The sequence below is a fragment of the Oncorhynchus mykiss genome, chromosome 9 (assembly GCF_013265735.2).
Source record: "Oncorhynchus mykiss isolate Arlee chromosome 9, USDA_OmykA_1.1, whole genome shotgun sequence".
In the NCBI taxonomy this organism is placed as follows: Eukaryota; Metazoa; Chordata; class Actinopteri; order Salmoniformes; family Salmonidae; genus Oncorhynchus; species Oncorhynchus mykiss.
Window position 1 is genome coordinate 45,731,884 of NC_048573.1, and position 24,557 is coordinate 45,756,440.

Consider the following 24,557-nt stretch of genomic DNA (forward strand, 5'->3'; position numbering starts at 1 on the left):
AAAGAGCATCTGGATGTTCGACAGCGCTACTGGCAAATATTCTGTGGACAGATGAAACTAAAGATGAGTAGTTTGGAAGGAACACACAAAACTATGTGTGTAGAAAAAAAGGCACAGCACAGCACACCAAAACCTCATCCAACTGTAAAGTATGGTGAAGAGAGCATCATGGTTTGGAGCTGCTTTGCTGCCTCAGGGCCTGAACAGCTTGCTATCATCGACAGAAAAATGAATTCCCAAGTTTATCAAGACATTTTGCAGGAGAATGTAAGGCTATCTGTCCGCCATTTGAAGCTCAACAGAAGTTGGGTGATGCAACAGGACAATGACCCAAAAAACATACAGAATGGATTCAACAGAAGAAAATACGCCTTCTGGAGTGGCCCAGTCAGAGACCTGACCTCAACCTGATTGAGATGCTGTGGTATGACCTCAAGAGAGCAGTTCACACCAGACACCCCAAGAATATTGCTGAACTGAAACAGTTTTGTAAAGAGGAATGGTCCAAAATTCCTCCTGACCGTCGTGCAGGTCTGATCCGCAACTACAGAAAACGTTTGGATGAGGTTACTGCTGCCAAAGAAAGGTCAACCAGTTATTAAATCCAAGGGTTCACATACTTTTTCCACCCTGCACTGTGAATGTCTAAACGGTGTGTTCAATAAAGACAGGAAAACGTATAATTGTTTGTGTGTTATTAGTTTAAGCAGACTGTTTGTCTATTGTTGTGAATTAGATGATCCGATCAAATTTTATGACCAATTCATGAGGAAGTCCAGGAAATGCCAAAGGGTTCACATACTTTTTCTTGCCATTGTAGGAGCACAAGCATTTCGCTACACGCGCAATAACATCTGCTAACCATGTGTATGTGACCAATAAAATTTGATTTGAATTGACTACGACAGTAGTCAGGGAGGTGTCCTTCTATAACCCCAAAGATATGACACACATCTACACCCTGTTACAATTGATCACTAGCTTTTAGATAAAGCGATTCATACACGGGTCGCGAACACATCTCACAAAGGATTCATTTAGAAAAATGTAAATGTATATTTGAATCTATTATATTTCCTTCTCCATTCTCTGGTATCATGGCTATACATCCACTAATATTCCTTTATACAATTAAGGTTTCAGATTTGTGTTTTTGACTCATATCAAACAATGGCGCTTCTGTTAATGCGCAAATCATTTGACTGCTGGCATCTTGCAGGTTGAGATTATTTTTGGCTGTGCTTTATGAAAAGATCCAAGCTGTTACTAGACTATGATGTGTGATTTCTTTGTGTTGCTATGAGTGAAATCGAAGGAAATTATATTAACTTGTCAAAAATACATAGAAATGCACCTTCATTGAGTTCAATGACTCGGTAGATGTTGACTTGAGCTCCTTTCCAGCCAAGTGTCCTTGACTGCAGATCTGTGGCTGATCGTATGAAACACACTCAGGGATACAACGCCTGTCATTGTGGTCTGTTGTGTGAGTCAGCAAGTTCGAATGCATCACCTACTGACACAATGCAATGTTCCCGATCCTCACTACACTGTAGTGGGCCTATTGACTATAACACGGGTACTAAAACAAGAGTCTGAATGGCTATTTTGTAGAAGTGAGTGAGTGATTGAGTGACACGCACGCACGCACGCACGCACGCACGCACCGCACACACACACACACACACACACACACACACACACACACACACACACACACACACACACACACACACACACACACACACACACACACACACACACACACACACACAAATACAGTTTGTGTAACAAACACAAGCCTAAATCCTGACTGGGCAGTACGAAGCTGTTGAGGCCCTCTATTTTCCATTTAGAGAGACAAACAGGAGATAAATGAGTGCCCTGGGGAACGCAGAGGAGTCGTGTCATGTTGTACTGTACTGTTGTTATGGTTTACGACAAGGTGCTACTTTACATGCGAGTGTGTTGTCAGGATGCTCCGGAGGAGGCACATGCCATTAAACATAGTGATGCACAATGTCATATAACGTATCTCCTGCTTCTCCAGTGTTCTGATAAGAAGGGGAATAGGAGATGGTCTCTTCCTCTGAGTGTTGATTGGACTGAGTTAGAGGCGTGGCACCACAGCACAAGATCATTATCAGCAGAACCTGTTCAAACTGGCTTTTCTCTGAGGAAACAGAGGCACCCTCCAGCGTTTACTGAACCAGACAGCTAAATATCAGACCTCTTTTTTTCAGTAACGTATTCATGTGTATGTGTGGTGAACCTATGATGCTGCAGATTTTTTCCATATTGTTGTGTGCCTCGTGCTTCATTTGATTCCTCTCTTACCTTCAGTTGATCAATGCGGCTGAAGAGTGCAATCCTCTTAGCCTGGTCCCAGATATGCTTGTCCTTTATAGCATAGTCAACTCCTATGGTTGTTGTCTGGCATGATAACCACCGTATGAGTCGATGAGACAGCACATACACATCTGGGACCAGGCTACAAAAACCTGGTGTCCCTGGTCTAAATCTAAATCAACCAGTTCACCAAAAGCCAAGAGACACAGCGGCCCTCGAGGACCAGAGGTGTACACCACTGGCCCTGTATTCCTAAAGTGTCTCAGAGTAGGGAGTACAAGGATCAGGTTCACCCTTGGGTTTACTCATTATAATCTAAAAGTCAAAGCTGATCCTAAATCAGCACTCCTACTCTGAGACTCTTTGTGAATATGGGCCTTTATGTTATTCCACTCGCCTTTGTGTGTGGTGGTATGCAGGAGACAACAGAGTAGTGGACAGGCTGGGTCTGCTCTGGGTTTGTCCTCTGTTCCTTCATCTCTCTCTCTGCCCTGAGACTCTTCTCCAGGTCCACCTGACAAAGCCTGGTAGGACACAACACATTAGATCAAATCAAATAATAAAATATACGATAGGACACAACGCATCAACCCTTCACTACATGCTGGCTGGCTGCTTGCTATCTTAAAGACCCTAATATAGCTATTACATTACTTTGTACTTATGCCATTTCAAGGTAAATATATATTTTTTGCTAAAATGTAATTATATCGTGGAGAGAAACCATGAGAGTTTAAATGTATTGGTTCTTCACATTTGTACACATATGATATTACATTTGAGGATTCCACATTACATATCCAATGTAACCGATTGGGGTTGGTAACCTCACTCCTCAGCTTTAAATGTCTCCCCCCCGCACCTACCTCAGACCTACCTCAATTCATCCCTCACTTTCTCAAGCTCCTCCCCTTTCTGCTCCACGAGTTGTGACATCAGCATTAGCTTCTGAGTGAGAGTGCTCAGTTGGACCCTCTGATCGACGACCAGAGCCTTAAGCTGCTCCAACTGTAGTTTCTGCTGCTCACTGAGCTCCCCTGCAGAATATACACAGTTAAGCATTCACACACATACACACACACACACAAGCACAGAAAATGCGAGACTGCTATGTTAATGTGATCTGAATGTGATCTGACATGCCCAGGTAACTGCCAAAATAAAGGAAACACCAACATAAAGTGTCTTAATAGAGCGTTGGACCACCACGAGACAGAACATAATTTGGTCTTTTGTTGACGGTGAAAAATAATGTCTCCGCTCCAGAATCTCCCATAAGTGTTCAATTGGGTTGAGATCTGGTGACTGAGGCAGCCATGGCATTTGGTTTACATTGTTTTTATGCTCATCAAATCATTCTGTGAACACTTGTGCCCAGTGGATGGGAGCATTGTCATTCTATGGGGGCATAGCCACGGTAGCCAATATAATGGCCGGCCCAGCATTTTTATACATGACTCTAAGCATGATGGGCTCTTCATTGCTTAATTAACTAAGGAACCACACCTGTGTGGAAGCACTTGCTTTCACTATTCTTTGTATCATTGTATCATTGTATCATTTACATACTACCATAATATACTGAAGGGATGGATCAACATGTGAGATTGCACCTGTCATGTCTGTTATCCTGGCATTGGCTGCAGCCAGGTCACGACTCAAAGCCACGATGAGGTCACCCTGGCTACATGTTTCCAGCTGAGACTGAGCCAAGTCTGCCCTGGAGAGATGAGAACAAGGAAAACAAGAGGAGGGTATTTTAGTTAACAAACTAGAAATATGGAATGGTTGAACAAAAAGTAAATCTGCACACGTTTCCACCCCAAACTGGGGGTTCCTCAGTAGAATGTTCGACCATGTTTAGCCTGATTAATCCACTTACTCATAATTCCACAGCTTCTCCACAGACACATGCACCCGCACGCACACACACGCAGTCCCTAACCCCTAACCCTAAACCTAACCCGTACCCTAACCCGTAGCCTAACCCTAACCTGAAAACCTAACCCTAGCTCCTAACCCTAACCATAAAACTAACCCTAATTCCTAACCCTTAACCTAACACTAATTCTAACCTTAACCCTAAACCCCTAGAAATAGCATTTGACCTTGTGGGGACTAATAAAAAGTCCCCAGTTGGTCAAAATGTTGTTAGTTTACTATTCTTGTGGGGACTTCTGGTCCCCACAAGTATAGTTAAACACATCCACACACACACACACACACACACACACACACACACACACACACACACACACACACACACACACACACACACACACACACGCACACACACAGACACACACAGACACACACAGACACACACAGACTGAAACAAGGCATACTATCACCATATTTGAAAGAGATAACTGTGGTAATATGACAACCTAAATTAGCTGTAAAAAATAAGTCTGCATGATCATTAATCTAAGATTTAAAAGACACATTCTGCACTGTAGCTGTACTATACTGTGTGTTCAGAAATGGACACCAGGGACTCTCATAAGCTTTCCTTTAACTGGAATGCAGTGGCACACATGGGATGGGATAAGAAGACCTCAGATTACATTTAAGAATCAGTGCCTGGGCCTTCAGAAGTGGTTTGAGACAAGAGGGTAGTTTCACAGACTGATCCCTATAAGGATCATATATATCAGAGTCATTATATAAGAAAAGCATGAGTCATGACTCACGCATATATTTCTGGCCTCATGAATTATTCATGAGGAAAGCACAGCGTGAGCATGGGGATGTTTGCTGAGTGATGACGTCACTCCTTTGTGCAAGATGGCAAGAAATACCATGGTGTGAATACACAGAGACGGCATCTAAGGTGAATAGCCTTACATTAAAATATTTGGAGGTTGCATACATTAAGATTTACAATCAAAACTGTTGACGTATTGCATCAAATTTACTATAAAATGTGGTAAGGTCCCTCTAGTTAAATGTCAGTAATAGTCTGTGCCTATTGGGAAATGTTTCCACTATTTAGTCTCATCAATAATGAGGCCATCTAATAAGTTGAAAGAAAATCCAAAAAACCCTCTTTACCTGAGTGAAGTGATATTACCCTCCAGGGCTGCTACCTCTGAGGCCTGCTTAGTCTGTGTCTCCAGGGGACTGGTACTCATCACAGGCCTACTACTCTCCAGATTCCCCTCCAACGCTGTGGAGAGTTAGAAGACATTATAAAGGCTCATACATGGTTAAAACAAGTTATAAAGCATTATATCTGCACCCTGTAAATATCAGATTCTCTGGATCCTTCCTGAAAAATAGACACCAGCTGGTCAGATTCAATGTTCACTTCAGCCCTTCCAGAACCACATGTACAGGATCCCCACAAGGCTCTGTCATCTTGCCGGTGCTATTCACCCTGTACACAGACGACTGTAGGAGCTCGGACCCAGAGATTACGTTCATTAAGCACTTCGATGACACAGTAATAATAGACAGGCAATCCAGAGGGGCGCCTCCAGGCTGAAATCGACAGGTTTTCACTGTAGTGTAACCAGAACTACATGGACCTCAATGCAACCAAAACCAAAGACCTGGTCATTGACTTTAGAAGAGACCAACCTACCATCCCAGCGCTGGAGGTTAACGGACGCATCATTAAACAAGGGGAAGACTACAAACACCTAGGAATCATCATCAACAACAAGCTCTTCTCCAAAAGAAGCACTGAACAAATTCACTCAAAATTTCAACAACGCCTGTTCTTTCTACAGAAATTGAGGAAGTTTAATGTACACCAATCAATCCTCCAAGCATTTTATAACTTCTTTATAGAATCCATCATAGCTTTTAATGTTGTAGGGTGGTTTGGTGCTCTAGGGAACACAAGCCTGAACCCACTGAACAGGATAATACGAATCAGTGGGAAGGTCATTGGAGCAAGCCAGGACCCCTCAGTGACATTTACAAAAAAAGAGGGAGGAAGAAGGGGGAACCAATAGCTTTTGACCTGACACACACAGGTGTAGAGATCTCCCATACAAACTGAAGAGATCAACTTCTAGTTTTGCGCCAAAAACCGGGGAGCAACCTCTGTCTGGTGGAGTCCACTAAGCATATTGCATGTAACAAACAGTTACATGACCTACAACATAGTCAAGCAAGTTCATGTTTACGACATTTTCGGACCACTAATCAACTATTGATTTAGAACCACGGAGTGTTACCGAGAGTAGCAAAGAAAACAGGAGCTGCATTCACTATTCTAGCACCATTTCAATTTCAATATTTCAACGTCATCAAATCACCTATGCTTATTCTAGTACAGTGGCAACTGAACGATACCAAAACAATTTAGTCCAATCAACTTAAACTAAATAGGATGTGGCTGTCGATGGTTCTGATTTCTGTGTGTCTGTGTGCGTGCAAGTAGAAAAAACATGTTGACTCACCAATGTCTTCCTCCTCTCTTTCATGTTGACGAAACGGTCTATTTCTCTTATTTGTTGTCCTAGGCTACCTGGCTAAAAATAGCTTAAACCTCTACGGGATCGGTTCCCCCCCGCGGGACGGTTGAGCTAATGTTGGCTAATGTGATTAGCATGAGGTTGTAGGTAACAAGAACATTTCCCAGGACATAGACATATCTGATATGGGCAGAAAGCTTAAATTCTTGTCAATCTAACTGCACTGTCCAATTTACAGTAGCTATTACAGTGAAATAATACCATGCTATTGTCTGAGGAGAGTGAAAATGTATTAATAAACCAATTCAGCACATTTGGGCAGTCTTGATACAACATTTTGAACAGAAATGCAGTGGTTCATTGAATCAGTCTAAAACTGTGCACATACACTGCTGCCATCTAGTGACCAAAATCTAAATTGTGCCTAACCTGGAATATAACATGTTGGCCTTTGTCTTGCATTTCAAAGATAAAAAAAAATGGGGAAAAAACTCATGTTTTTTCTTTGTAATATCTTTTACCAGATCTAATGTGTTATATTCTCCTACATTAATTTCACATTTTCACAAACTTCAAAGTGTTTCCTTTCAAATGGTATCAAGAATATGCATATCCTTGCTTCCGGTCCTGAGCTACAGGCAGTTAGATTTGGGTATGTCATTTTAGGCGAAAATTGAAAAAAAGGATCCGATCCTTCCTTTCATGGGCAACATTAGCCTTCTACTGTACATCTAGCTACATATTGAACGTCCATCCTCTCAGGCCAGGGGCACAATGTATGAATTAATGGCTGGATCAGAATCACTGTTATAATCATTGGCCAGTACCCCTATCTCTATCTCCATCCATTTAATTTAGGAAAGGGCTATTTTTTTGCTAGCTAGCTAGCCAATGGAGGACAATAACACAACGAGATGCAACAATTCAAGTTGTTCCTGTCAGTGACACATGCTCTCAATGTGATTTGATAGGAGTGAAGCCAAACCAAACTGGCTTCCATTGACACTTTTTTTGGTGTGCCAGGACCCTTTACACTTGAGCTCACTCAGTTTAGCTCAAAGCTGATTGGCCAAATGCTCATTGGCTTTCCCTGCATTCAATGCTACGGGCAGCAACAATGGAATGATCTTTTGGACCAGACAGAATCAGATAGATGGTCTACACATACAGAGACAGAGGGGCACTGTTTCGCTCGCTTGGATGCTTTCCGGTGAGATACATTAATTGAAGGGAAATTATTAAACACAGAGACAAAAGAGAAATTATTATTTAAAAAAAAATCCTCGTCAAATATTTGGGGAAGCCTGGCTTCCCTTGGCATCCATGAATACACACCACTGTGTGTGTCTTGTATGTACCAATTCGTCACCACACATGAAGCTCCCTCCCAGGAAATAAAAGTTATTTGCATTGAATTTTGAATAGGTAAAGTGTTACTGAGTTTATTTCGCACCCAGTAACACCAAGTGTAACTATGCATTAATTGAGGAAAATATGTGCTTCTAATATTGCCCTTTAGTGTTACATTACACGTGACTGTCATCTAGTGACATGAAATGGCACTACCTTGCATTAAGCACACTACTGTGTCCAGTGCTGTTTAATTTAGACTTGTGGGAACTGACCAACAGTGCCTTCAGAAAGTATTCATACCACTTGACTTATTCCACATTTTGTCATGTTACAGCCTGAATTCAAATTGTATTGCATGTATTATTTTCTCACCCATCTACACACAATAAACCATGATGACAGAGTGAACAAATGTTTTTAGAAATTGTAGCAAATTGATTGAAAATGAAATACAGAAATGTACATAAGTATTCACCTCCCTGCAATGCTTTGTAGAAGCATGTTTGGTAGTGATTACAGCTGTGAGTCTTTCTGGGTAAGCCTCTAAGAGCTTTGCACACCTGGATTGTAAAATATTTGCACCTTATTCTTTGTATATTCAGTGTATATTTGGTCTTGTGTTTAAGGTTATTGTCCTACTGAAAAATTAATTTGTATCCCAGTGTCTGAGGGAAAGCAGACTGAACCAGGTTTCCTATAGGATTTTGCCTGTTGTTTAGCTCTATTCCTCTGTTTCCTTTTATCCCCCGAAACTCCCTAGTCCTTGCCGATGACAAGCATAACCATAACATGATGCAGCCACCACCATGCTTGAAAATATGAAGAGTGGTACTCAGTGATGTGTTGTATTGGATTTGCCTCAAACATAACACTTTGTATTCAGGACATGAAGTTAATTTCTTTGCCACATTTTTTGCAGTTTTACTTTAGTGCTTTCGTGCAAACAGGATGCATGTTTTGGATTTTTTTAAAATTCTGTACAGGCTTCCTTCTTTTCACTCTGTGATTTATCTAAGAATTGTGGAGTAACAGTTTTCTCCTATCACAGCCATTAAACTCTGTAACTGTTTTAAAGTCACCATTGGCCTCATGGTGAAATCCCTGAGCAGTTTCCTTCCTCTATGGCAACTTAGTTAGGAAGGACGCCTGCATCTTTGTAGTGACTGGGTGTATTGATACACCATCCAAAGTGTAATTAATAACTTCACCATGCTCAAAGGAACATTCAATATCTGCATAAGTTTTGTATAATAATAAAAAAAAATCTTATTTAACACTATTATTGCACACAGAGTGAGTCCATGTAAATTATAACTTGTTAAGCACGCTTTTACTCCTGAACTTATTTAGGCTTGCCAAAATAAAGTGTTTGAATACTTATTAGCTTTATATTTTTATTCATTTGTAAACATTTCTAAAAACATAATTCCACTTTGAAATGATGGGGTATAGTGTAGGTCAGTGACACAAAATCTCAGCTGTAACACAACACAATGTGGAAATGTCAAGGGGTGTGAATACTTTCTGAAGGCACTATAAATGGATAGGGCTAAATTGAAATGTTTCTTTCAGAAGAAATATGAAAAGCAAATGCATAACCATGGTAGCAATTGAAAGGGAACCGTTTGGAGATTATGGGAAAATTATTAGACGAAAAGGTGAGGACACAACAATTCACCTGACACATGACTGAATCCAAACATTACACTGGTGATTTTATGTGCATTTTTACACTTACTACACTTTACGCCGCATTTGTAGATAACGAAATCTGAAAATACTCTGGATACATTCAGTAACATGATACGAGTATTTCTGGAAAATGTGGGGTAGGTGCAACGTAAGACAAAACAACTACTATGGGTTTGAGTGAGAGGGCTAACTGGCGTCTCCAAGTGCCCACACACCTCTCCAAAGTGTGCACAGTTCCTAAGCAATTTCAATGCACTTTTATGACTCATAGAAGAGTCTGAAATATCAGTACACTGGTAGTTGTTTCATTTGGAACACAACCTTGCCATCACACAATTACTGTTGTTGTTTACACAATCCTAAAACAGACCATTATAAATCTCAGTCTGCATCAGGTGGGCATCAAGCTTATTCTGTTGTCAACATCCCTAGCTAAGTTATAAAATACGATCTTACAGTGCTAGACTTTCACAGGGCAATTCAGAGAAACAGATCTTCATTTTGGTGCGCATAGAAAGGATTCCTGCGTGCATTTGTTCGTGTTCAGTGGCACATTTTCTTTACAATACACAAAAATAGGCTCAATCTGTTCAGAACAACCCAGGGTATGAGGCCATGTCATCTTGTAACTGTACATCAAAACATAGTGATCATAAACGTTGACACTGTATCTGACATGAGTTTTATGATATGGAAATGTGAAGTGCACATTTGGACTCACAGGTGTTTGGTTTGCTTGTAAGGACATAAAAATGTATTTATTATAATCCTCAACGTCTCATCTTTCAAAATAGAGTCCTCTTAATTTACAGCATTTCCCTCAATCAGACATTCTTTGTGCAAAAGTTTCCCAATTATTTGGTATTTATTATAATCCTCAACGTCTCATCTTTTAAAATAGAGTCCTCTTAATTTACAGCATTTCCCTCACTCAAACATTTTTTGGTGCAAAAGTTGCCCAATTATTTGTTGTTAAAGATGACGCCAATTTTCCCCCCCAGGCTTCTAGGGTTCTCCTAGAAGAACAAGACCAACCAGACGGCCAGACAGTCCACTCCTTTGACGCCCCCCCCCCCCCCCCCCCCCCCCTCACCTCTCAGCTGTCCAATCAGCGCTTCCCTCTCCTCCTCCAGCTCCTGGGCTCTCTGTCTGCTCTGGACACAGCGCTGCTCCATGGCCACGATGGTGTGTGCGTGCTGCCGCACCTGCTCCCTGTACTCGGCCTCCCAGACCCTGTAGCGCTCCTTCTCCTCCTCCAAGACCTCCTTCACCTTATCCTGCCACTCCTCCTTCCTCCTGCCTGCCTCCTCCAGCCTGGTGCACCACTCGGCCTCCTGGGTCTGTGCCTCCTGCTTCAGTTTAGTCTTGGAAGCGAGAGAAACACGTAGAGAGTCGGTGGATTGTAACGTCTGTTTCCTGGTGGACACTGTGCATGCTAGTTATCAGTTTCAGGTGTTCTCCTTGTAGATGCATCTTTATGTAGCTTTATCACCGGCTATTTACAAAACAAACAGACTGATGGAACCAGCATCCACAGTGTTCTCGAAGGACCTGGACTAGGGGAAATTGGTCAAAACCATCTCAGCACCTAGCCCCCTCACCTGGGCTTGTCTGAGTGCCTCCAACTCCTCCTTTAGCTCCTCCAACTCCTTCTTCCTGGCCTCTTCTTCATGCTGTGCCACAGTCATCTACAATTGAAGTAAGGGGACATAAAGATGTGCGTATTTTCGTGGATGTCAACAAAGCATTGCTATTGAATCCACTTTCCCAGTCATGTACATGCATTTTTATGTCAGTTGTTAATAGATATGGAGTGTGTGTGTGTGTTTTTGAGTGTGTGTGTGTGTGTGTGTGTGTGTGTGTGTGTGTGTGTGTGTATAAGTGTGCGTGAGTGCCCACAAGCATTCATGTGTGTGTGGGAGCCAACCTGCTGTCTCTGCTGCACCAGCTCCTCTCTGGTAATGCTCAGAAGCTCCTGCAGCTCTCTGGACTTTGCTTCTCTCTCCTGGAGCTCCTCCAGGTCTATCTGCACCCCAGAAAAGACACAGTGACCCTATGACAACTAAACAATCCTATCAGCCACATCATATGTGCAATCTCTCTATACATCACATTAAAACCACTGATGAGAAAATGAGGCCTTAGATAGGAAAATCTACCACTCAAACTCACTGGAAGCTTATTGATAATGAGAGTGATCTTCCATTGGGTTACAAATACATCAATGATTATCCCATTTGTATACGGGTTTTGGGCCTATTTTCAAACAGTCTCAGAGTAGGAGTGCTGATATAAGATCAGTTGTGCCTTTTCAGAAGACATGTAAGATTATACATACAGGGATATCCTGATCCCAGAGCTCTGAGATGCTTTGTGTATACAGGGCCTGATGTCTATTCTTACTGAATATTCTTATTTGATTATCTACTCCAGTTCTGTGTATGTGGCTTACAGAGCAGAACATTCACCAACATTTTTGAGTCAGTGCAGAGCAAAGTGACAGCGCACCAATTCTACCTACCTTCAAACGCTGAAGCTCCACTGTGTAACCCTGATGCTCATTGACCAGGGTTCTGATGCCACTCAGGACTCCTGTGGGGAAACAAAAGGATGTTAGATCATATGGACCCCTTTGTGATTTTAACCCATATATGGACCATAGTATTACTCCAGTCCCCTAGTACCCATGTGTGTGTGTGTGTGTGTGTGTGTGTGTGTTAGTTAGTGCACCCTTTAATAAATATCTCTTAATTTAAGATAGGGAAACGACTTTGCATTATTCCATTACTACAGTGTTTTTCATGCCTTGTCCTGTGACTTTCCAGGAACACTGGAACACTGCTTTACCACATAAATACATAATTGACTACGTAAAGAAGTACAAATACAACAGCCAAACAAAATGTAAATAGCTAGATTTAAATCACCTTCAGTGAGATGTGAAGCATCTATCCCAGCTTCCAGTAGTGCCTGGGTGGCACTCTGAAGCAGTGGGAGCTGGGTAGCCATTATGGAGAGGACTGAAGCCTTGACCCAGGCCAGAGCTGGTGACACACTCTCCTCCTGTAGTGAGGTCATGGCCTTTTCCAGTGCATTTGCCGAGCATGCCTCCTGTAATTGACTCTGAGTGAGTGGACAATAGACATACCAGCTGTATCTTGTTTGGTCAAGTGTGTGTGTTTGTGTGTGTGTGTGTGTGTGTGTGTGTGTGTGTGTGTGTGTGTGTGTGTGTGTGTGTGTGTGTGTGTGTGTGTGTGTGTGTGTGTGTGTGTGTGTGTGTGTGTTTTTAGGATGTTTGGGTGAAAGTATCAGAGCAGCATTTCAATTTGCTAGGGGAACACGTGAGACGGACAAGTTTCTTGACTGTCTGGTTGAGAGTTGATTTGTGTCACATTGTAGGCTATGTGTTGCATGTACCCTCATTTGTAAGCCACTTTAGATTTGAGCATATTATAATTGACAGATACACACTGTATGACAGTATATCCAAGTGTAGGACTATTCAAATGTGAGGGAGTGAATACCTGACAGGTCTCCAGCCTACTCTTCAGTCTCTCTGTGTCCTCTGCTGCCCCCTCCTGTTCAGTCATGAGCTCCTTCAGTTGTCCTTCCAGCTCCTCTAATTTACTCATCAGGCTCTCTCTCTCTCCTAGCAGCTCTGCCACCTGCTCTAATACCTACAAGGAGCAAAGGTCACAGGCAGTGGTCAAATTATGGATGACCACATTCCTTTGGCTAGCATAGCCGTTTAACACCCCAAGTAAATTGCGGATCTGTTTCCCCACGTTTTTGGTCATCACAAACCATCATGGCCCAACCCAATGCTTTTCAATGAGAAAAAAATGGAATTGGAATTCCAGTTTACTTCCTTGACTGAATTGAAATGTACTCTAACCCTGCAAACCTTCACAATACGTAGCTCTCTGGGACATTTGATATACTTTTATGTTATTAATCAGTCTCTTTTCTATACGGTCAATGAAGAGGTCCCAGTAACCTGCTGGTCTGACAAGGTATCATGGAAAGTGGAGTCAGAGGGTTCAGTGGGTAACATCATCAGCAGCTGGTCACGAAGGTGCTCAATCTGAGACAAAAAAAAACAGTATTTGACTCCCTCACTTTGCGCCATTTCAGTTTAAGTCAATCATACTCATGATGTCACACTTTAATTTCTATGAGGAAGGATATTTCAATTGATTCGCGTAATTATCTGGAACTATAGTTAGAGAGGCACTAGAATTCTTTGAACTTACCTGTTCTTGCACCAGATCCAGCTCAGCTTTGCTCTTCTTTTGTTGTGTGTGCCTCTCTGCCTCAGACTCCGCGAACATAGAAGCTTGCTCCTGGAGCACACCATCATAGGAGTCAACCTAGAGCTTTGGAACTACACTGTATTCAAATTTCACAAAAACTATCCCACTAGGTCTAACTACATCATATCCTCCATATCATACATCATATAACTCAAATATCACACTGACGCATTCACCATGATATACTGAATGTGAAACTCTGAAACTCTAATCTCACGTTAGGATTTGCCTCTGTAAAAGCATCACATTTCTATACACTATAATAAAACAGACTTCTAAATAGAACAATAGAGGCTTCTTCTCGAAGATAGAACCCTCAAAATCCTATTCCACCCACGATGCCGTAATTTTCCTAAACATATAACCATGACATGAAGTTCTAACCCCAATCTTCTTCTCCAGTCTGTTTTTTAGCAAGTCCCTCTCTGTTGTTTGGTGCTCCAGGAGCCTCTGCTTATCCCTCAAAGCAACCTCCAGCCTCTCAATGCTCTGCAGATAACATGAGAGAATGAAACAGGGAGGTATGGAGTGAAACAGGGATGCGTTCTTTATCTCTTTACGTTGAAGAGTCAAACATGGTCAGAGAAATGGATATCTACCTTCTTCAGTGTCATCACCTCATTTTCATGGTTGAGTAACTCCTCCTGGTGCTTCTTGCTCATTTTGGAGAACTGGTGGACAGAAAGACAAGAGAGAGGAGAGAGAAACGCTGAAATGAGCTACAAAGGGCAAGTGGTTGATAGGAAAAGTGGTCAACAGGAAACCTTGAGGCAGATGAATGTCTGTGGCTTAAATATAGGCAGATAGAACAGCAACACCTGCATAGCTACAGCACAGTATTTCTCAGTTCAAGTAGTTGGGCCTCACAAAAGATTCTGGTTTCGACACTAAATCATCTCTGCAATCATTCTCAAAGGACATGGATATCATTCAGCCGTAGTAAAGTCTTCAAATAAAATAATGTTAGTCTATAAAAGTTATTACATTTAATTACTTTATTAAAGTCAAAGGAAAATTAAGAATCTGGACAGAAAGAACTTATTATATGACTAGATTCTGAGAAATATACTCAAAAACAATGGAGACCTTGGTGGCAGTAGCCCCCAGTTGGATGTCCTTGTGTCGGATGTCCTGCCGGAGTCTGTCCACCTCAGACGCCAGTTTCAGAGCCTGCTTCTCCCTCAAACTCAGGTCTCTCTGTAAGCTTCTTACCAGACCTAAATGGATACCACGTAGTCAGAATGACACTGAAATCCATGGGCACACAGGCATGTAATGCCACAAGCGCACACACACACACAAACCTGAGGCAGTGCTGCTTTCCCTCTTCAGTCTCTCCATCTGACCTCTTAGGTTGGAAATCTTTAGGTCTCGCTCGGTGACAGAATGCCTAAACACCTCACTGGAGCCCCTCTGCAGCTCTACCATCTTAACAAAGTATAGGTTATAATCAAACAGACAGTCACTATTACAAACTCTCTATACCTCAATGATAACATTGAGGGGAAACTATTTTAGAATGGCACTTTAAGAGACTCCCAGAAACAAAACAAAAATAGTGGACATTGTCTGATGTTTGGGGCGGGTACAGAGTTTGAAAATAAACTGCAAAAAGAACATTATTTCCTCGAGACAGAGAGAGATTTTTAAAGTGAGAATTCGACAGAAAATGCCACAAATCTCTCTAATTCAGATACCAGGATACCGTCCGTCTGTCTGGGACATGGGCTCAGGGAGAGAGTGGAAGGGTCAGAGAGAAGGACATCACTCAACATGGTCACAGCGATGGGCGCGAGAGCAGGGCCATTGAGATCGAGATTGCAAGCCCGAAAGACTGAAGCTACGGATACCACCTACAAACAGACGAGCGGCCAGACCACCACCACCCCTGACATCTAGACTGAGCTGAAGGATCTGAGAGACATTGTGCACAACATGGGAGCCTTCTTGGGGGAACAGAAAACTGAATTGCAATGCCAAAAAACACAAAGTAGACAACCTAGAGAGAGAAAATGCAGGTAATGTCAGAAAATACCCCACAATGATCAATGTGAAAGAAATAATTGATAATTGAAATTGCACTTCCAAGTTTGTTAAGAGATACCAATAGTAATATGTATATTGATAGTTTAGACTGTTGAATGAACTGATATTCCTGTCCTTTCATGTTATTTCAGGCCAGAGTGACAGCCAGTGAGAGTGGGCACACAGGCAATAAAAAGAGGACATTGATACAATAATACTATATTATTTTTGAACTGAAACAAGCCTTCAGGTCCCAGTCAAAGTCATCACAAAAATTTTTTTTTTTTTGAGCGGTTAAACTCAATTAAAGTGTCTGTTACCACAGCTTTGGAGGCCAGACTGAGTGTCAGCGAGAAGGAGGTGGATGAACTGAAGAGAGAGAATGTAGGTGACGAAAAAAATGACACGCAGCAGCCAAAAGCACAATGTAAGTTTAGGCCGACTCAATAGGTTGATATTCAGTATTAGCCACTTGATGAATGAGTGATGCTGATCCAATATCCAGACGTGAATATACTGTTGGGTGGTGCTCCCGTTAAAATGAGATAGCTTTCCACCGCATTTTCCTTGCTGTTAGTGGATCGTTCCACGAACAGAGTACATTTTGAGTAGTGTAACTTGGTCAAAAATAAACTATTCATTTCACCTCCTTTTAACATTCCATCACAAAGAGCACATGTTCAACTTCATAAAGAACATGTTCTCCCATCTCAAGGTGTAAAAAAATAGCTATAGTAATGCCATTAAAGTAGCAGGGTTGACAGTAACAGGGCTGAGGTATTCATCTTAAATCAGCCATGAATCCCCTTGTGACAGGGGGAATGGAAGCTTGTTGTCTACATTGTTTATTTTCTTTGTTTATTTAAATTTTCAACTTTCAAGTCTAAAGTGGCAGCCAGTGAGAGTGGGAAGTGGATCTGGCATAACTCAACTGTTTTGGGCATAGAATAGTTTGCTTGTTTTAAATGGTAAAACTTAAAACTGTATCAGTGTGTCTTTTCATTCTGTTTTAGCCTTGGAGGCCAGACTGAGTGCCAGTGAGAGGGGAGTGGAAGAGCTGAAGAGAGAGAATGCAGGTAAACAGTCAGTTAGGAATTTCCTAATTTAATTAAATTCATCCCAACTCAAAGACATCCCAATTCAAAGAAATTCAACTGAGACATGAAATGTGAAAGTCTCATTCCTTTGACCCACTGGGCACAGACAACATTTATTTTTAGTCTAGTTTTGATTTACATTTGGTTGAGTTGTGAATTCAAAGTCAAATAAACAAAATGTCATTGGATTTATGTTAAAAGTTGGGTAAAAAAATATGAAACTATTTTACGTTGATTGCTTCTTTCAAATCCAGCCAGTTTTCCACATTGATTCAACATCATTACATTGAATTGTTTGGTTGAAAATACAAAGATACAGGTGTCCTTCCTAACTCAGTTGCCAGAGAGGAAAGAAAGAGTTTAATGTATGTAATAGGAGAAAACTGAGGATGGATCCACAACATTGTAGTTTCTCCACAATACTAACCTAATTGACAAAGTGAAAAGAAGGAAGCCTGTTCACAATACAAATATTCTAAAAATATGCATCCTGTTTACAACAAGGCACTAAAGTAATACTGCAAAATATTTGGCAAAGCAATTCACTTTTGTCCTGAATACAAAGTGTTATGTTTGGGGCAAATACAATTCACCATATTACTAATTTTCAAGCATAGTGGTGGCTGCATCATGTTATGGGTTAAGGACTGGGGATTTTTTCAGGATAAAAAAGAAACGGAATGGAGCAAGACACAGGCAAAATCCTAAAGGAAAACCTGGTTCAGTCTGCTTTCCACCAGACACTGGGAGATTAATTCACACTTCAGCAGGACAATAACCTAAATCACAAGGTCAAATCTACATTGGAGTTGCTTACCAAGAAGACAGTGAACGTTCCCGACTGGCCGAGTTACAGTTTTTACTTAAATCTAGTTGGAAATATGTCAAGACCTGAAAATTGCTGTCTTGCAATAATCAACAACCAATTTCACAGAGCTTGAAGAATATTGAAAAGAATAATGAGAAAACATTGCACAATCCAGGTGTGGAATGCTCTTCGAGACTTAGCCAGAAAGCTGTAATTGCTGCAATCGGTGCTTCTACAAAGCATTGACTCAGGGGTGTGAAAACTTATGTAAATAAGATATTTCTGTATTTCATTTTTAATACATTTGCAAATATGTCTAAAAACATGCTTTCACATTTTCATTGTGGGGTATTGTGTGTAGATGGGAGAGAAAAAAAATGTGATCCATTTTGAATTCAGGCTGTAACACAGCTAAATGTGGAATAAGCCAAGGGGTCTGAATGCTTTCTGAAGGCACTGTACCTGCTCCTTCATCCTTTGGATCTGCTCCCTCTTGTCATTGATGTCCCTCTCCAGACTGAGCAGCCTGTGTTTGATCTCCTGGTCGGTCTGCTGGCTCTGGGTCAGCTGGTGTCTCAGAGCTGACACCTCATCCCTCAGCCCTGCAATCACCCTGTCCTTCCTCTGGGACTCACTCTCAAACACAGCCAGCCTGCTGATCTCGTCTCCTATCCGCAGCAGCCTCTCCTCCTAGCCAGAGCACAGGGAAAAAAATATTTGCTAGTGGGTAACCTGCTCTGGGTGTATGTTCTAAACGTTTTATTTTACATAATGTCTCCACCATAATTTCCTATGACCGATTTGGATGAAGACTTCTACTTTAACAAGTCAGCAGCTCTGGACATTCTGCTTACTCCAGATCAGGTCCTAATCCCCGGGACTCGAAAGAGGAAGCAGCCGCGAAAAAGAGACAGGTATGGTAGCCTCCTAACGTGATTACGTCGACCAACAAATATACCACAATTTACCCTGTTCTTTTGGCGAGAACCAACTGGATGAACTCCATTCGAGACTATCCTATTAACGGGACCTGAAGAACTGTAATATGCTATGTTTCTCTGAGTCTTGGCTGAACAATGACATTGATAATATACACTCACCAGCCAGTTTATTAGGTACACCCATCAAGTACTGGGTTGGACCCCCCTTTGCCTCCAGAACAGCTTGAATTATTTGGGGTGTGGACGTCGGAAACGTTCCACAGGGATTTTGGTCTATGCAAATGCAATGGCCTCATGCAGTTGCTGCAGATTGGACAATGGTACACCACTGCCACCAGTGGTGTAATGTACTTAAGTAAAAATACTTTGAAGTACTACTTAAGTATCTGTACTTTACTTTACTATTTATATTTTTGACAACTTTTACTTTTACTCCACTACATTCCAAAATAAAATAATGTACTTTTTACTCCTGACACCCAAAAGTTACATTTTGAATGCTTAGCAGGACAGGAAAATTGTCTAATTCACACACTTATCAAGAGAACATCTCTGGTCATCCCTACTGCCTCTGATCTGGCAGACTCACTAAACACAAATGCTTAGTTTGTAAATTATGTCTGACTGTTGAACTGTGCCCCTGGCTTTCCATAAATAAAACAAAAACAAGAAAATCATGCAGTCTGGGTTGCTTAATATAAGGAATTTGAAATATTTTACTTTTACTTTTGATACTTAAGTATATTTTAGTGATTACATTTACTTTTGATACTTAAGTATATTTTAGTGATTACATTTCCTTTTGATACTTAAGTATATTTTAGTGATTACATTTACTTTTGATACTTAAGTATATTTTAGTGATTACATTTACTTTTGATACTTAAGTATATTTTAGTGATTACATTTACTTTTGATACTTAAGTATATTTAAAACAAAATACTTTTAGACTTTTACTCATGTAGTATTTTGCTGGAGGACTTTCACTTTTACTTGAGTCATTTTCTTTTACTCAAGTATGACAATTGGTTACTTTTTCCACCACTGACCGCAACCAGGCAGGATGGGTCCATGGACTCATGCTGCTTATGCCAAATTCTGACTCTGCCATCAGCATGTTGCAACAGCGACTGGGATTCTTCAAACCAGGCAATGCTTTTCCATTCCTCAATTGTCCAGTGTTTGTGATTGCATGCCCACTGGAGCCATTTGTTTTTAGCTGATATGAGTGGAACCCAATGTGGTCGTCTGCTGCAATAGCCCATCCGTGACAAGAATTGATGAGTTGTGCGTTCCGAGAGGCCGTTCGGCACACCACTGCTGTACTGTGCCGTTATTTGTCTGTTTGTGGCCTGCTTGTTGCACGATTCTTGCCATTCTCATTCGATCTCTCTCATCAATCAAATAACATTTAGCTCAGACACCCCACAAGAAATGCCATCAGGGGTCTCTTCACAGTCCCCAAGTCCAAAATGAATTCACGGCAACACAGTTTTATACAGAGCCATAGTCTTATGGAACTCCCTTCCATCTCCAATCACTCAAGCCAACAGCAAAGTCATAGACTGTTTAACTCTGCTACAGCACAGCAAGTGATAAAGATGCACCAAGTCTGGAACCAACAGGACCCTGAACAGCGTCTACCCCCAAGTCATAAATCTGCTAAATAGTTAACCAAATCGCTACCTGGATTATCTGCATTGACCCCCCCCCCCCCCCCCCCACTAACTATTTTTACTCATCACATATGCTGTTGCAACTGCTTATTATCTATCCTGTTGCCTAGTCACTTTACCCCTATCTATATGTACATATCTACTTCAATTACCTCGTACCCCAACACATCGACTCGACCCCAGCACAGCGACCTGTGTATATAGCCAAGTTGTCGTTACTCATTGTGCATTTATTCCCTGTTATCATTTTTCCATTTTCCTCTCTGTATTTTACTGATAGTCTACACCTGTTGTTTACAAAGCATGTGACAAATAACATTTGATTTGATTTTGTTAGTCTTCTGTTGGGAGAGTTATTCAACAATTTTGGTAGTACAAGGCAAACAGGGAAGGGACTGGATAAATGTAAAGCAGAGACACATTTCTATTTTCACTGGGGGAACAAAGGCTTGGGTGCACTTCCAGATTGGTATTTTATATAGCGGTTACACAATCACAATCACAAGACTACCAATAAGACCACTAACAAGACAGATGCCCACCTTCTCCTGTAAGAGGTGCTGCATGGTCTGAAAACTTTCAGATGCTATTGCTCCAGTTCTCTGAGGGGCCCCGCTTCCTGTGTGTCCAGTCCAACTTCCTGCAAAAACCAAGAGTCTCATGTACAAGTGATGCATTTACACACACCTTCACCTATTGAAACCAATTCAAATGTAAACAGAGGTTTGTTCAATAAGGCATACTGTTCGCAAACATTAGCTAGTATACAGTAGCTAACATGGCATCAAATGATTAGACCATGTACGTTGTGTACACAGTGAGACACAGTATAATTCAGCCACCTGGTCTGCGTGAGGTTGTCCCTTGTTGTTCGGAGGGGATGCTCTGCCCAGTCCGTTTGGTCCCAGCACTGGCTGGTCGAGCCCGGCTAGGGGGATGAGGGGTGACAGATGATTGTCCCCATACCCACGCAACAGGGGCAGAAGTATTGCCAGGTAGGAGAGGGAGCTGGGAGGTGGGGGAGGAGGGAGACTGGGCAAGGGGGGGCTCTTCTATCAGCTGCAGGGAGTTCTGATTGGCTGTCCAGATGCTCTTGGGAGGGCAGGGGAGCTGGAGAGAGATAGAGAGATACATAGAGGCACATACAACACCTCAACACCAATGAGGCCATGCAGCTTAACAACAGATTAACACCACTGACCAAATATATAGCGAATAGTGATAGGTTCCCTCCTGTTGTGTTCGTTTCATGTTAATAAATTCTGTGTTCCCGGTCCAAAATGACCGCCCCATTATTGCTGATTATAAATCAATATTAATGCATATATTATCACCTAATGTTGTGTTAGATATTTTATCAACTTAAGTTCTTGTGAACATTACTATTTGCTATTCATGGCCTGTAGGCTTCATTGACCTGAGCTCATACAACTCGTTTTTGAGTAAAAGAAAGCATAATGTATGGATTATTTTGACTATAACAAATACTCAGATGAAACATATTGTGCTATTTATCACAGACTAATTTGTGTCAAAGTTTAATAAGGACTCTCTCCTTCTCACCAGTGTCACGATCAAAGATATGACCAAGAGCCTCACATAGAGTATATCGTCTGGTCATTGTGCTGCCACAGAATGAATTGTGAACGAGGCCCCAAAAAAGCTTTATATACCAGAGCTGCGAGAAAAGTTCTATATATTATTGAAACAATGTTGCGATTGTTTGTGAGAATGCCAACAGGTGCGGTTCCCGTGGGGGTTGCGATGGAAGCCAACAGGGGGAGTGAGGTGTGTGTGTGTGTGTGTGTGTGTGTGTGTGTGTGCGCTCAAACACACATGCATGTGGGGGTCTGGGAGAGGAAGTGTGTCCATCTGATGAGAGGGCATGTGCCTGAACTCAATTGTATACGCTAATTGTAGTCTCACCCATTTATTTCTAATGACCGGTCATTTTTGACCGGGAACACCACAGGTGTACCAAAGTTAAATAAAACACGCAGAATTGAATGAAAACCATCCAAATGTATTTTGTGTGTTCAGATGCCCTGTGTGGACAAAGTCATGGAACCTTATGACAATCAGATTAAATTAACTACATTTTTTTCAGAGAGAAAACGTGTAAATTGGTCCAATTCGACCGGAACACAGCAGGAGGGTTAAAGCAAGCAAAGAGTGGATAACTTCTTACTGCTGCATTGGGAGATATCTAGTAGATTAGACAGTATGGCCTACATGCCAGGTCGCAGTTGTAAATGTGAACTTGTTCTCAACTGGCCTACTTGGTTAAATAAAGGTGAAAAAATAATGTAAAAATAAAAATATGCACCACAGACTACATAAATCATACCATAGATGGGCTTTCCACAGCTAGCTGGTAGGTGGAGCCTCCATAGCCAAAGTGCAGTTCATCGCCTGGGGTTAGACGCACGGCTGCATTGTGGATACGACAGTCGTTGACATATGTACCATGGGCAGAGTTCAGGTCACTCAGCACAAAGCATGGCTCTGATTTGCTCCATTCGATCAGGGCGTGATGCTCCTCAACTCCTCCATTCTGTCAATAATGAGCATAAAGCAGTCAATATAATAGTAACTCGGTACAGAAGATCACATTTAAATATTGATAAAGCCAGCACAGGTATTCCAATACCAAGATAAGGACATCTTTACTGTATTGCTCAGTTCTATATTCTTCAATACAGATTACTATTATTATTATTATTACCATCATCTATCTAGTTTTGGTGTGTGTACCGGTAGCCTATCGTTATATTAAATTATATTATCGTTATATTAAAGAAAATAATAGCATTGTTACCATTTTATATTTTTGTACAGACATAAATTTGCAGTTTGAGGATGCAGCATCATGATCTTACCTGTAAACATAAATCGCAATCTCTATGTGTTCCTACTGTAGTGGTTTCGGCCTGGAGTTTAAATACCCACCCCGTTGTTTTCAGGTAACCCTTCATATCCACCTGTAAAGCATTACCAAATAAATAATCTTATCATATATGCACGTAATTGCTCCCTAAAAAATTGACATGAGACGTGTCAGCAACTTCAACTTGCCAATGGCACATTATGCTTGATAAGTACTACGACTGCTTAAGTTGAGTTCGTTTTAAGATATCATTTGAATGAATGGTACATTAACATGTTACAATATACATTATTCTCTCATACATTAAAGAGACAAACACGTTTTTGAGGCGTTTTTACAATAAAGTGTAAAGGTTTAAATGGAGTCCACCCAAAACAGTTCTATCCAACTTCAGAAAATATATGATTTTTGGGACAACATTTTTACTTTCCTTAAAACGAGGCAGACAATCCGAAATGTATCCAATTCATTCAACAGCAGAGAGAAAAAAACATTGTAGCCTACAGGTTTGTATATGGAAATCAGCTTGATTTCGGATTGTATATCAGCGCCATGGAAACTATACTAGACTCCGCCCTTGGTGTATTCCGCCCTTGGTGTATTTAACCATTTGTTGCATCTGACGGGTGACTTCCGGGAATCTTTAGTCCATGGAAAAAAAATGATTTGCTGGAAATCATGTGGTACGTCGAACATTTCTGGAGAAATGTATAGTAAAATGGTTGACAAAATCAATATTTGATAAATAAAGTAATACATATTTTATACAAATACTGTAACATGAATCAAAAATATAAATATTTGCTCAGTATGATTTATAATACATATATAAAAGTGCATACTCTCTGTTGTTATCATCTATGCATAGTCACTTTAATAATGCTGCAACTAAACGGTGCCCCCGCACATTGACTCCGTACCTGTACCCCCCTGTATATATTTGACTTTGAGTTTATTTTATTTTTACAGGGACAGTGCACATTTATCA

The 24,557-nt window shown here is 41.2% G+C and overlaps 1 protein-coding gene across 1 annotated transcript in view; it reads right to left on the minus strand.

Annotated features, from left to right (window-relative positions):
- Positions 1-23,689, minus strand: part of fhad1 (forkhead-associated (FHA) phosphopeptide binding domain 1) — a 35,963-nt gene extending 12,274 nt beyond the window's left edge. Inside the window, exons 1-21 of the mRNA XM_036988138.1 lie at positions 23,562-23,689; positions 23,030-23,236; positions 21,525-21,792; positions 21,225-21,322; positions 18,527-18,754; positions 15,439-15,562; positions 15,221-15,351; positions 14,734-14,805; positions 14,519-14,623; positions 14,075-14,164; positions 13,819-13,905; positions 13,346-13,498; positions 12,749-12,932; positions 12,343-12,413; positions 11,749-11,847; positions 11,423-11,509; positions 10,915-11,185; positions 5,404-5,518; positions 3,963-4,069; positions 3,227-3,386; positions 2,747-2,873 (exon numbers count right to left, since the gene is read on the minus strand). Of these exons, the coding sequence (XP_036844033.1) occupies positions 2,747-2,873; positions 3,227-3,386; positions 3,963-4,069; positions 5,404-5,518; positions 10,915-11,185; positions 11,423-11,509; positions 11,749-11,847; positions 12,343-12,413; positions 12,749-12,932; positions 13,346-13,498; positions 13,819-13,905; positions 14,075-14,164; positions 14,519-14,623; positions 14,734-14,805; positions 15,221-15,351; positions 15,439-15,562; positions 18,527-18,754; positions 21,225-21,322; positions 21,525-21,792; positions 23,030-23,236; positions 23,562-23,657 (2,880 nt within the window). The 5' untranslated portion in view covers positions 23,658-23,689. The remainder of the gene's footprint in view (positions 1-2,746; positions 2,874-3,226; positions 3,387-3,962; positions 4,070-5,403; positions 5,519-10,914; positions 11,186-11,422; positions 11,510-11,748; positions 11,848-12,342; positions 12,414-12,748; positions 12,933-13,345; positions 13,499-13,818; positions 13,906-14,074; positions 14,165-14,518; positions 14,624-14,733; positions 14,806-15,220; positions 15,352-15,438; positions 15,563-18,526; positions 18,755-21,224; positions 21,323-21,524; positions 21,793-23,029; positions 23,237-23,561) is intronic.
- Between the last annotated feature and the right edge of the window lie 868 nt (positions 23,690-24,557).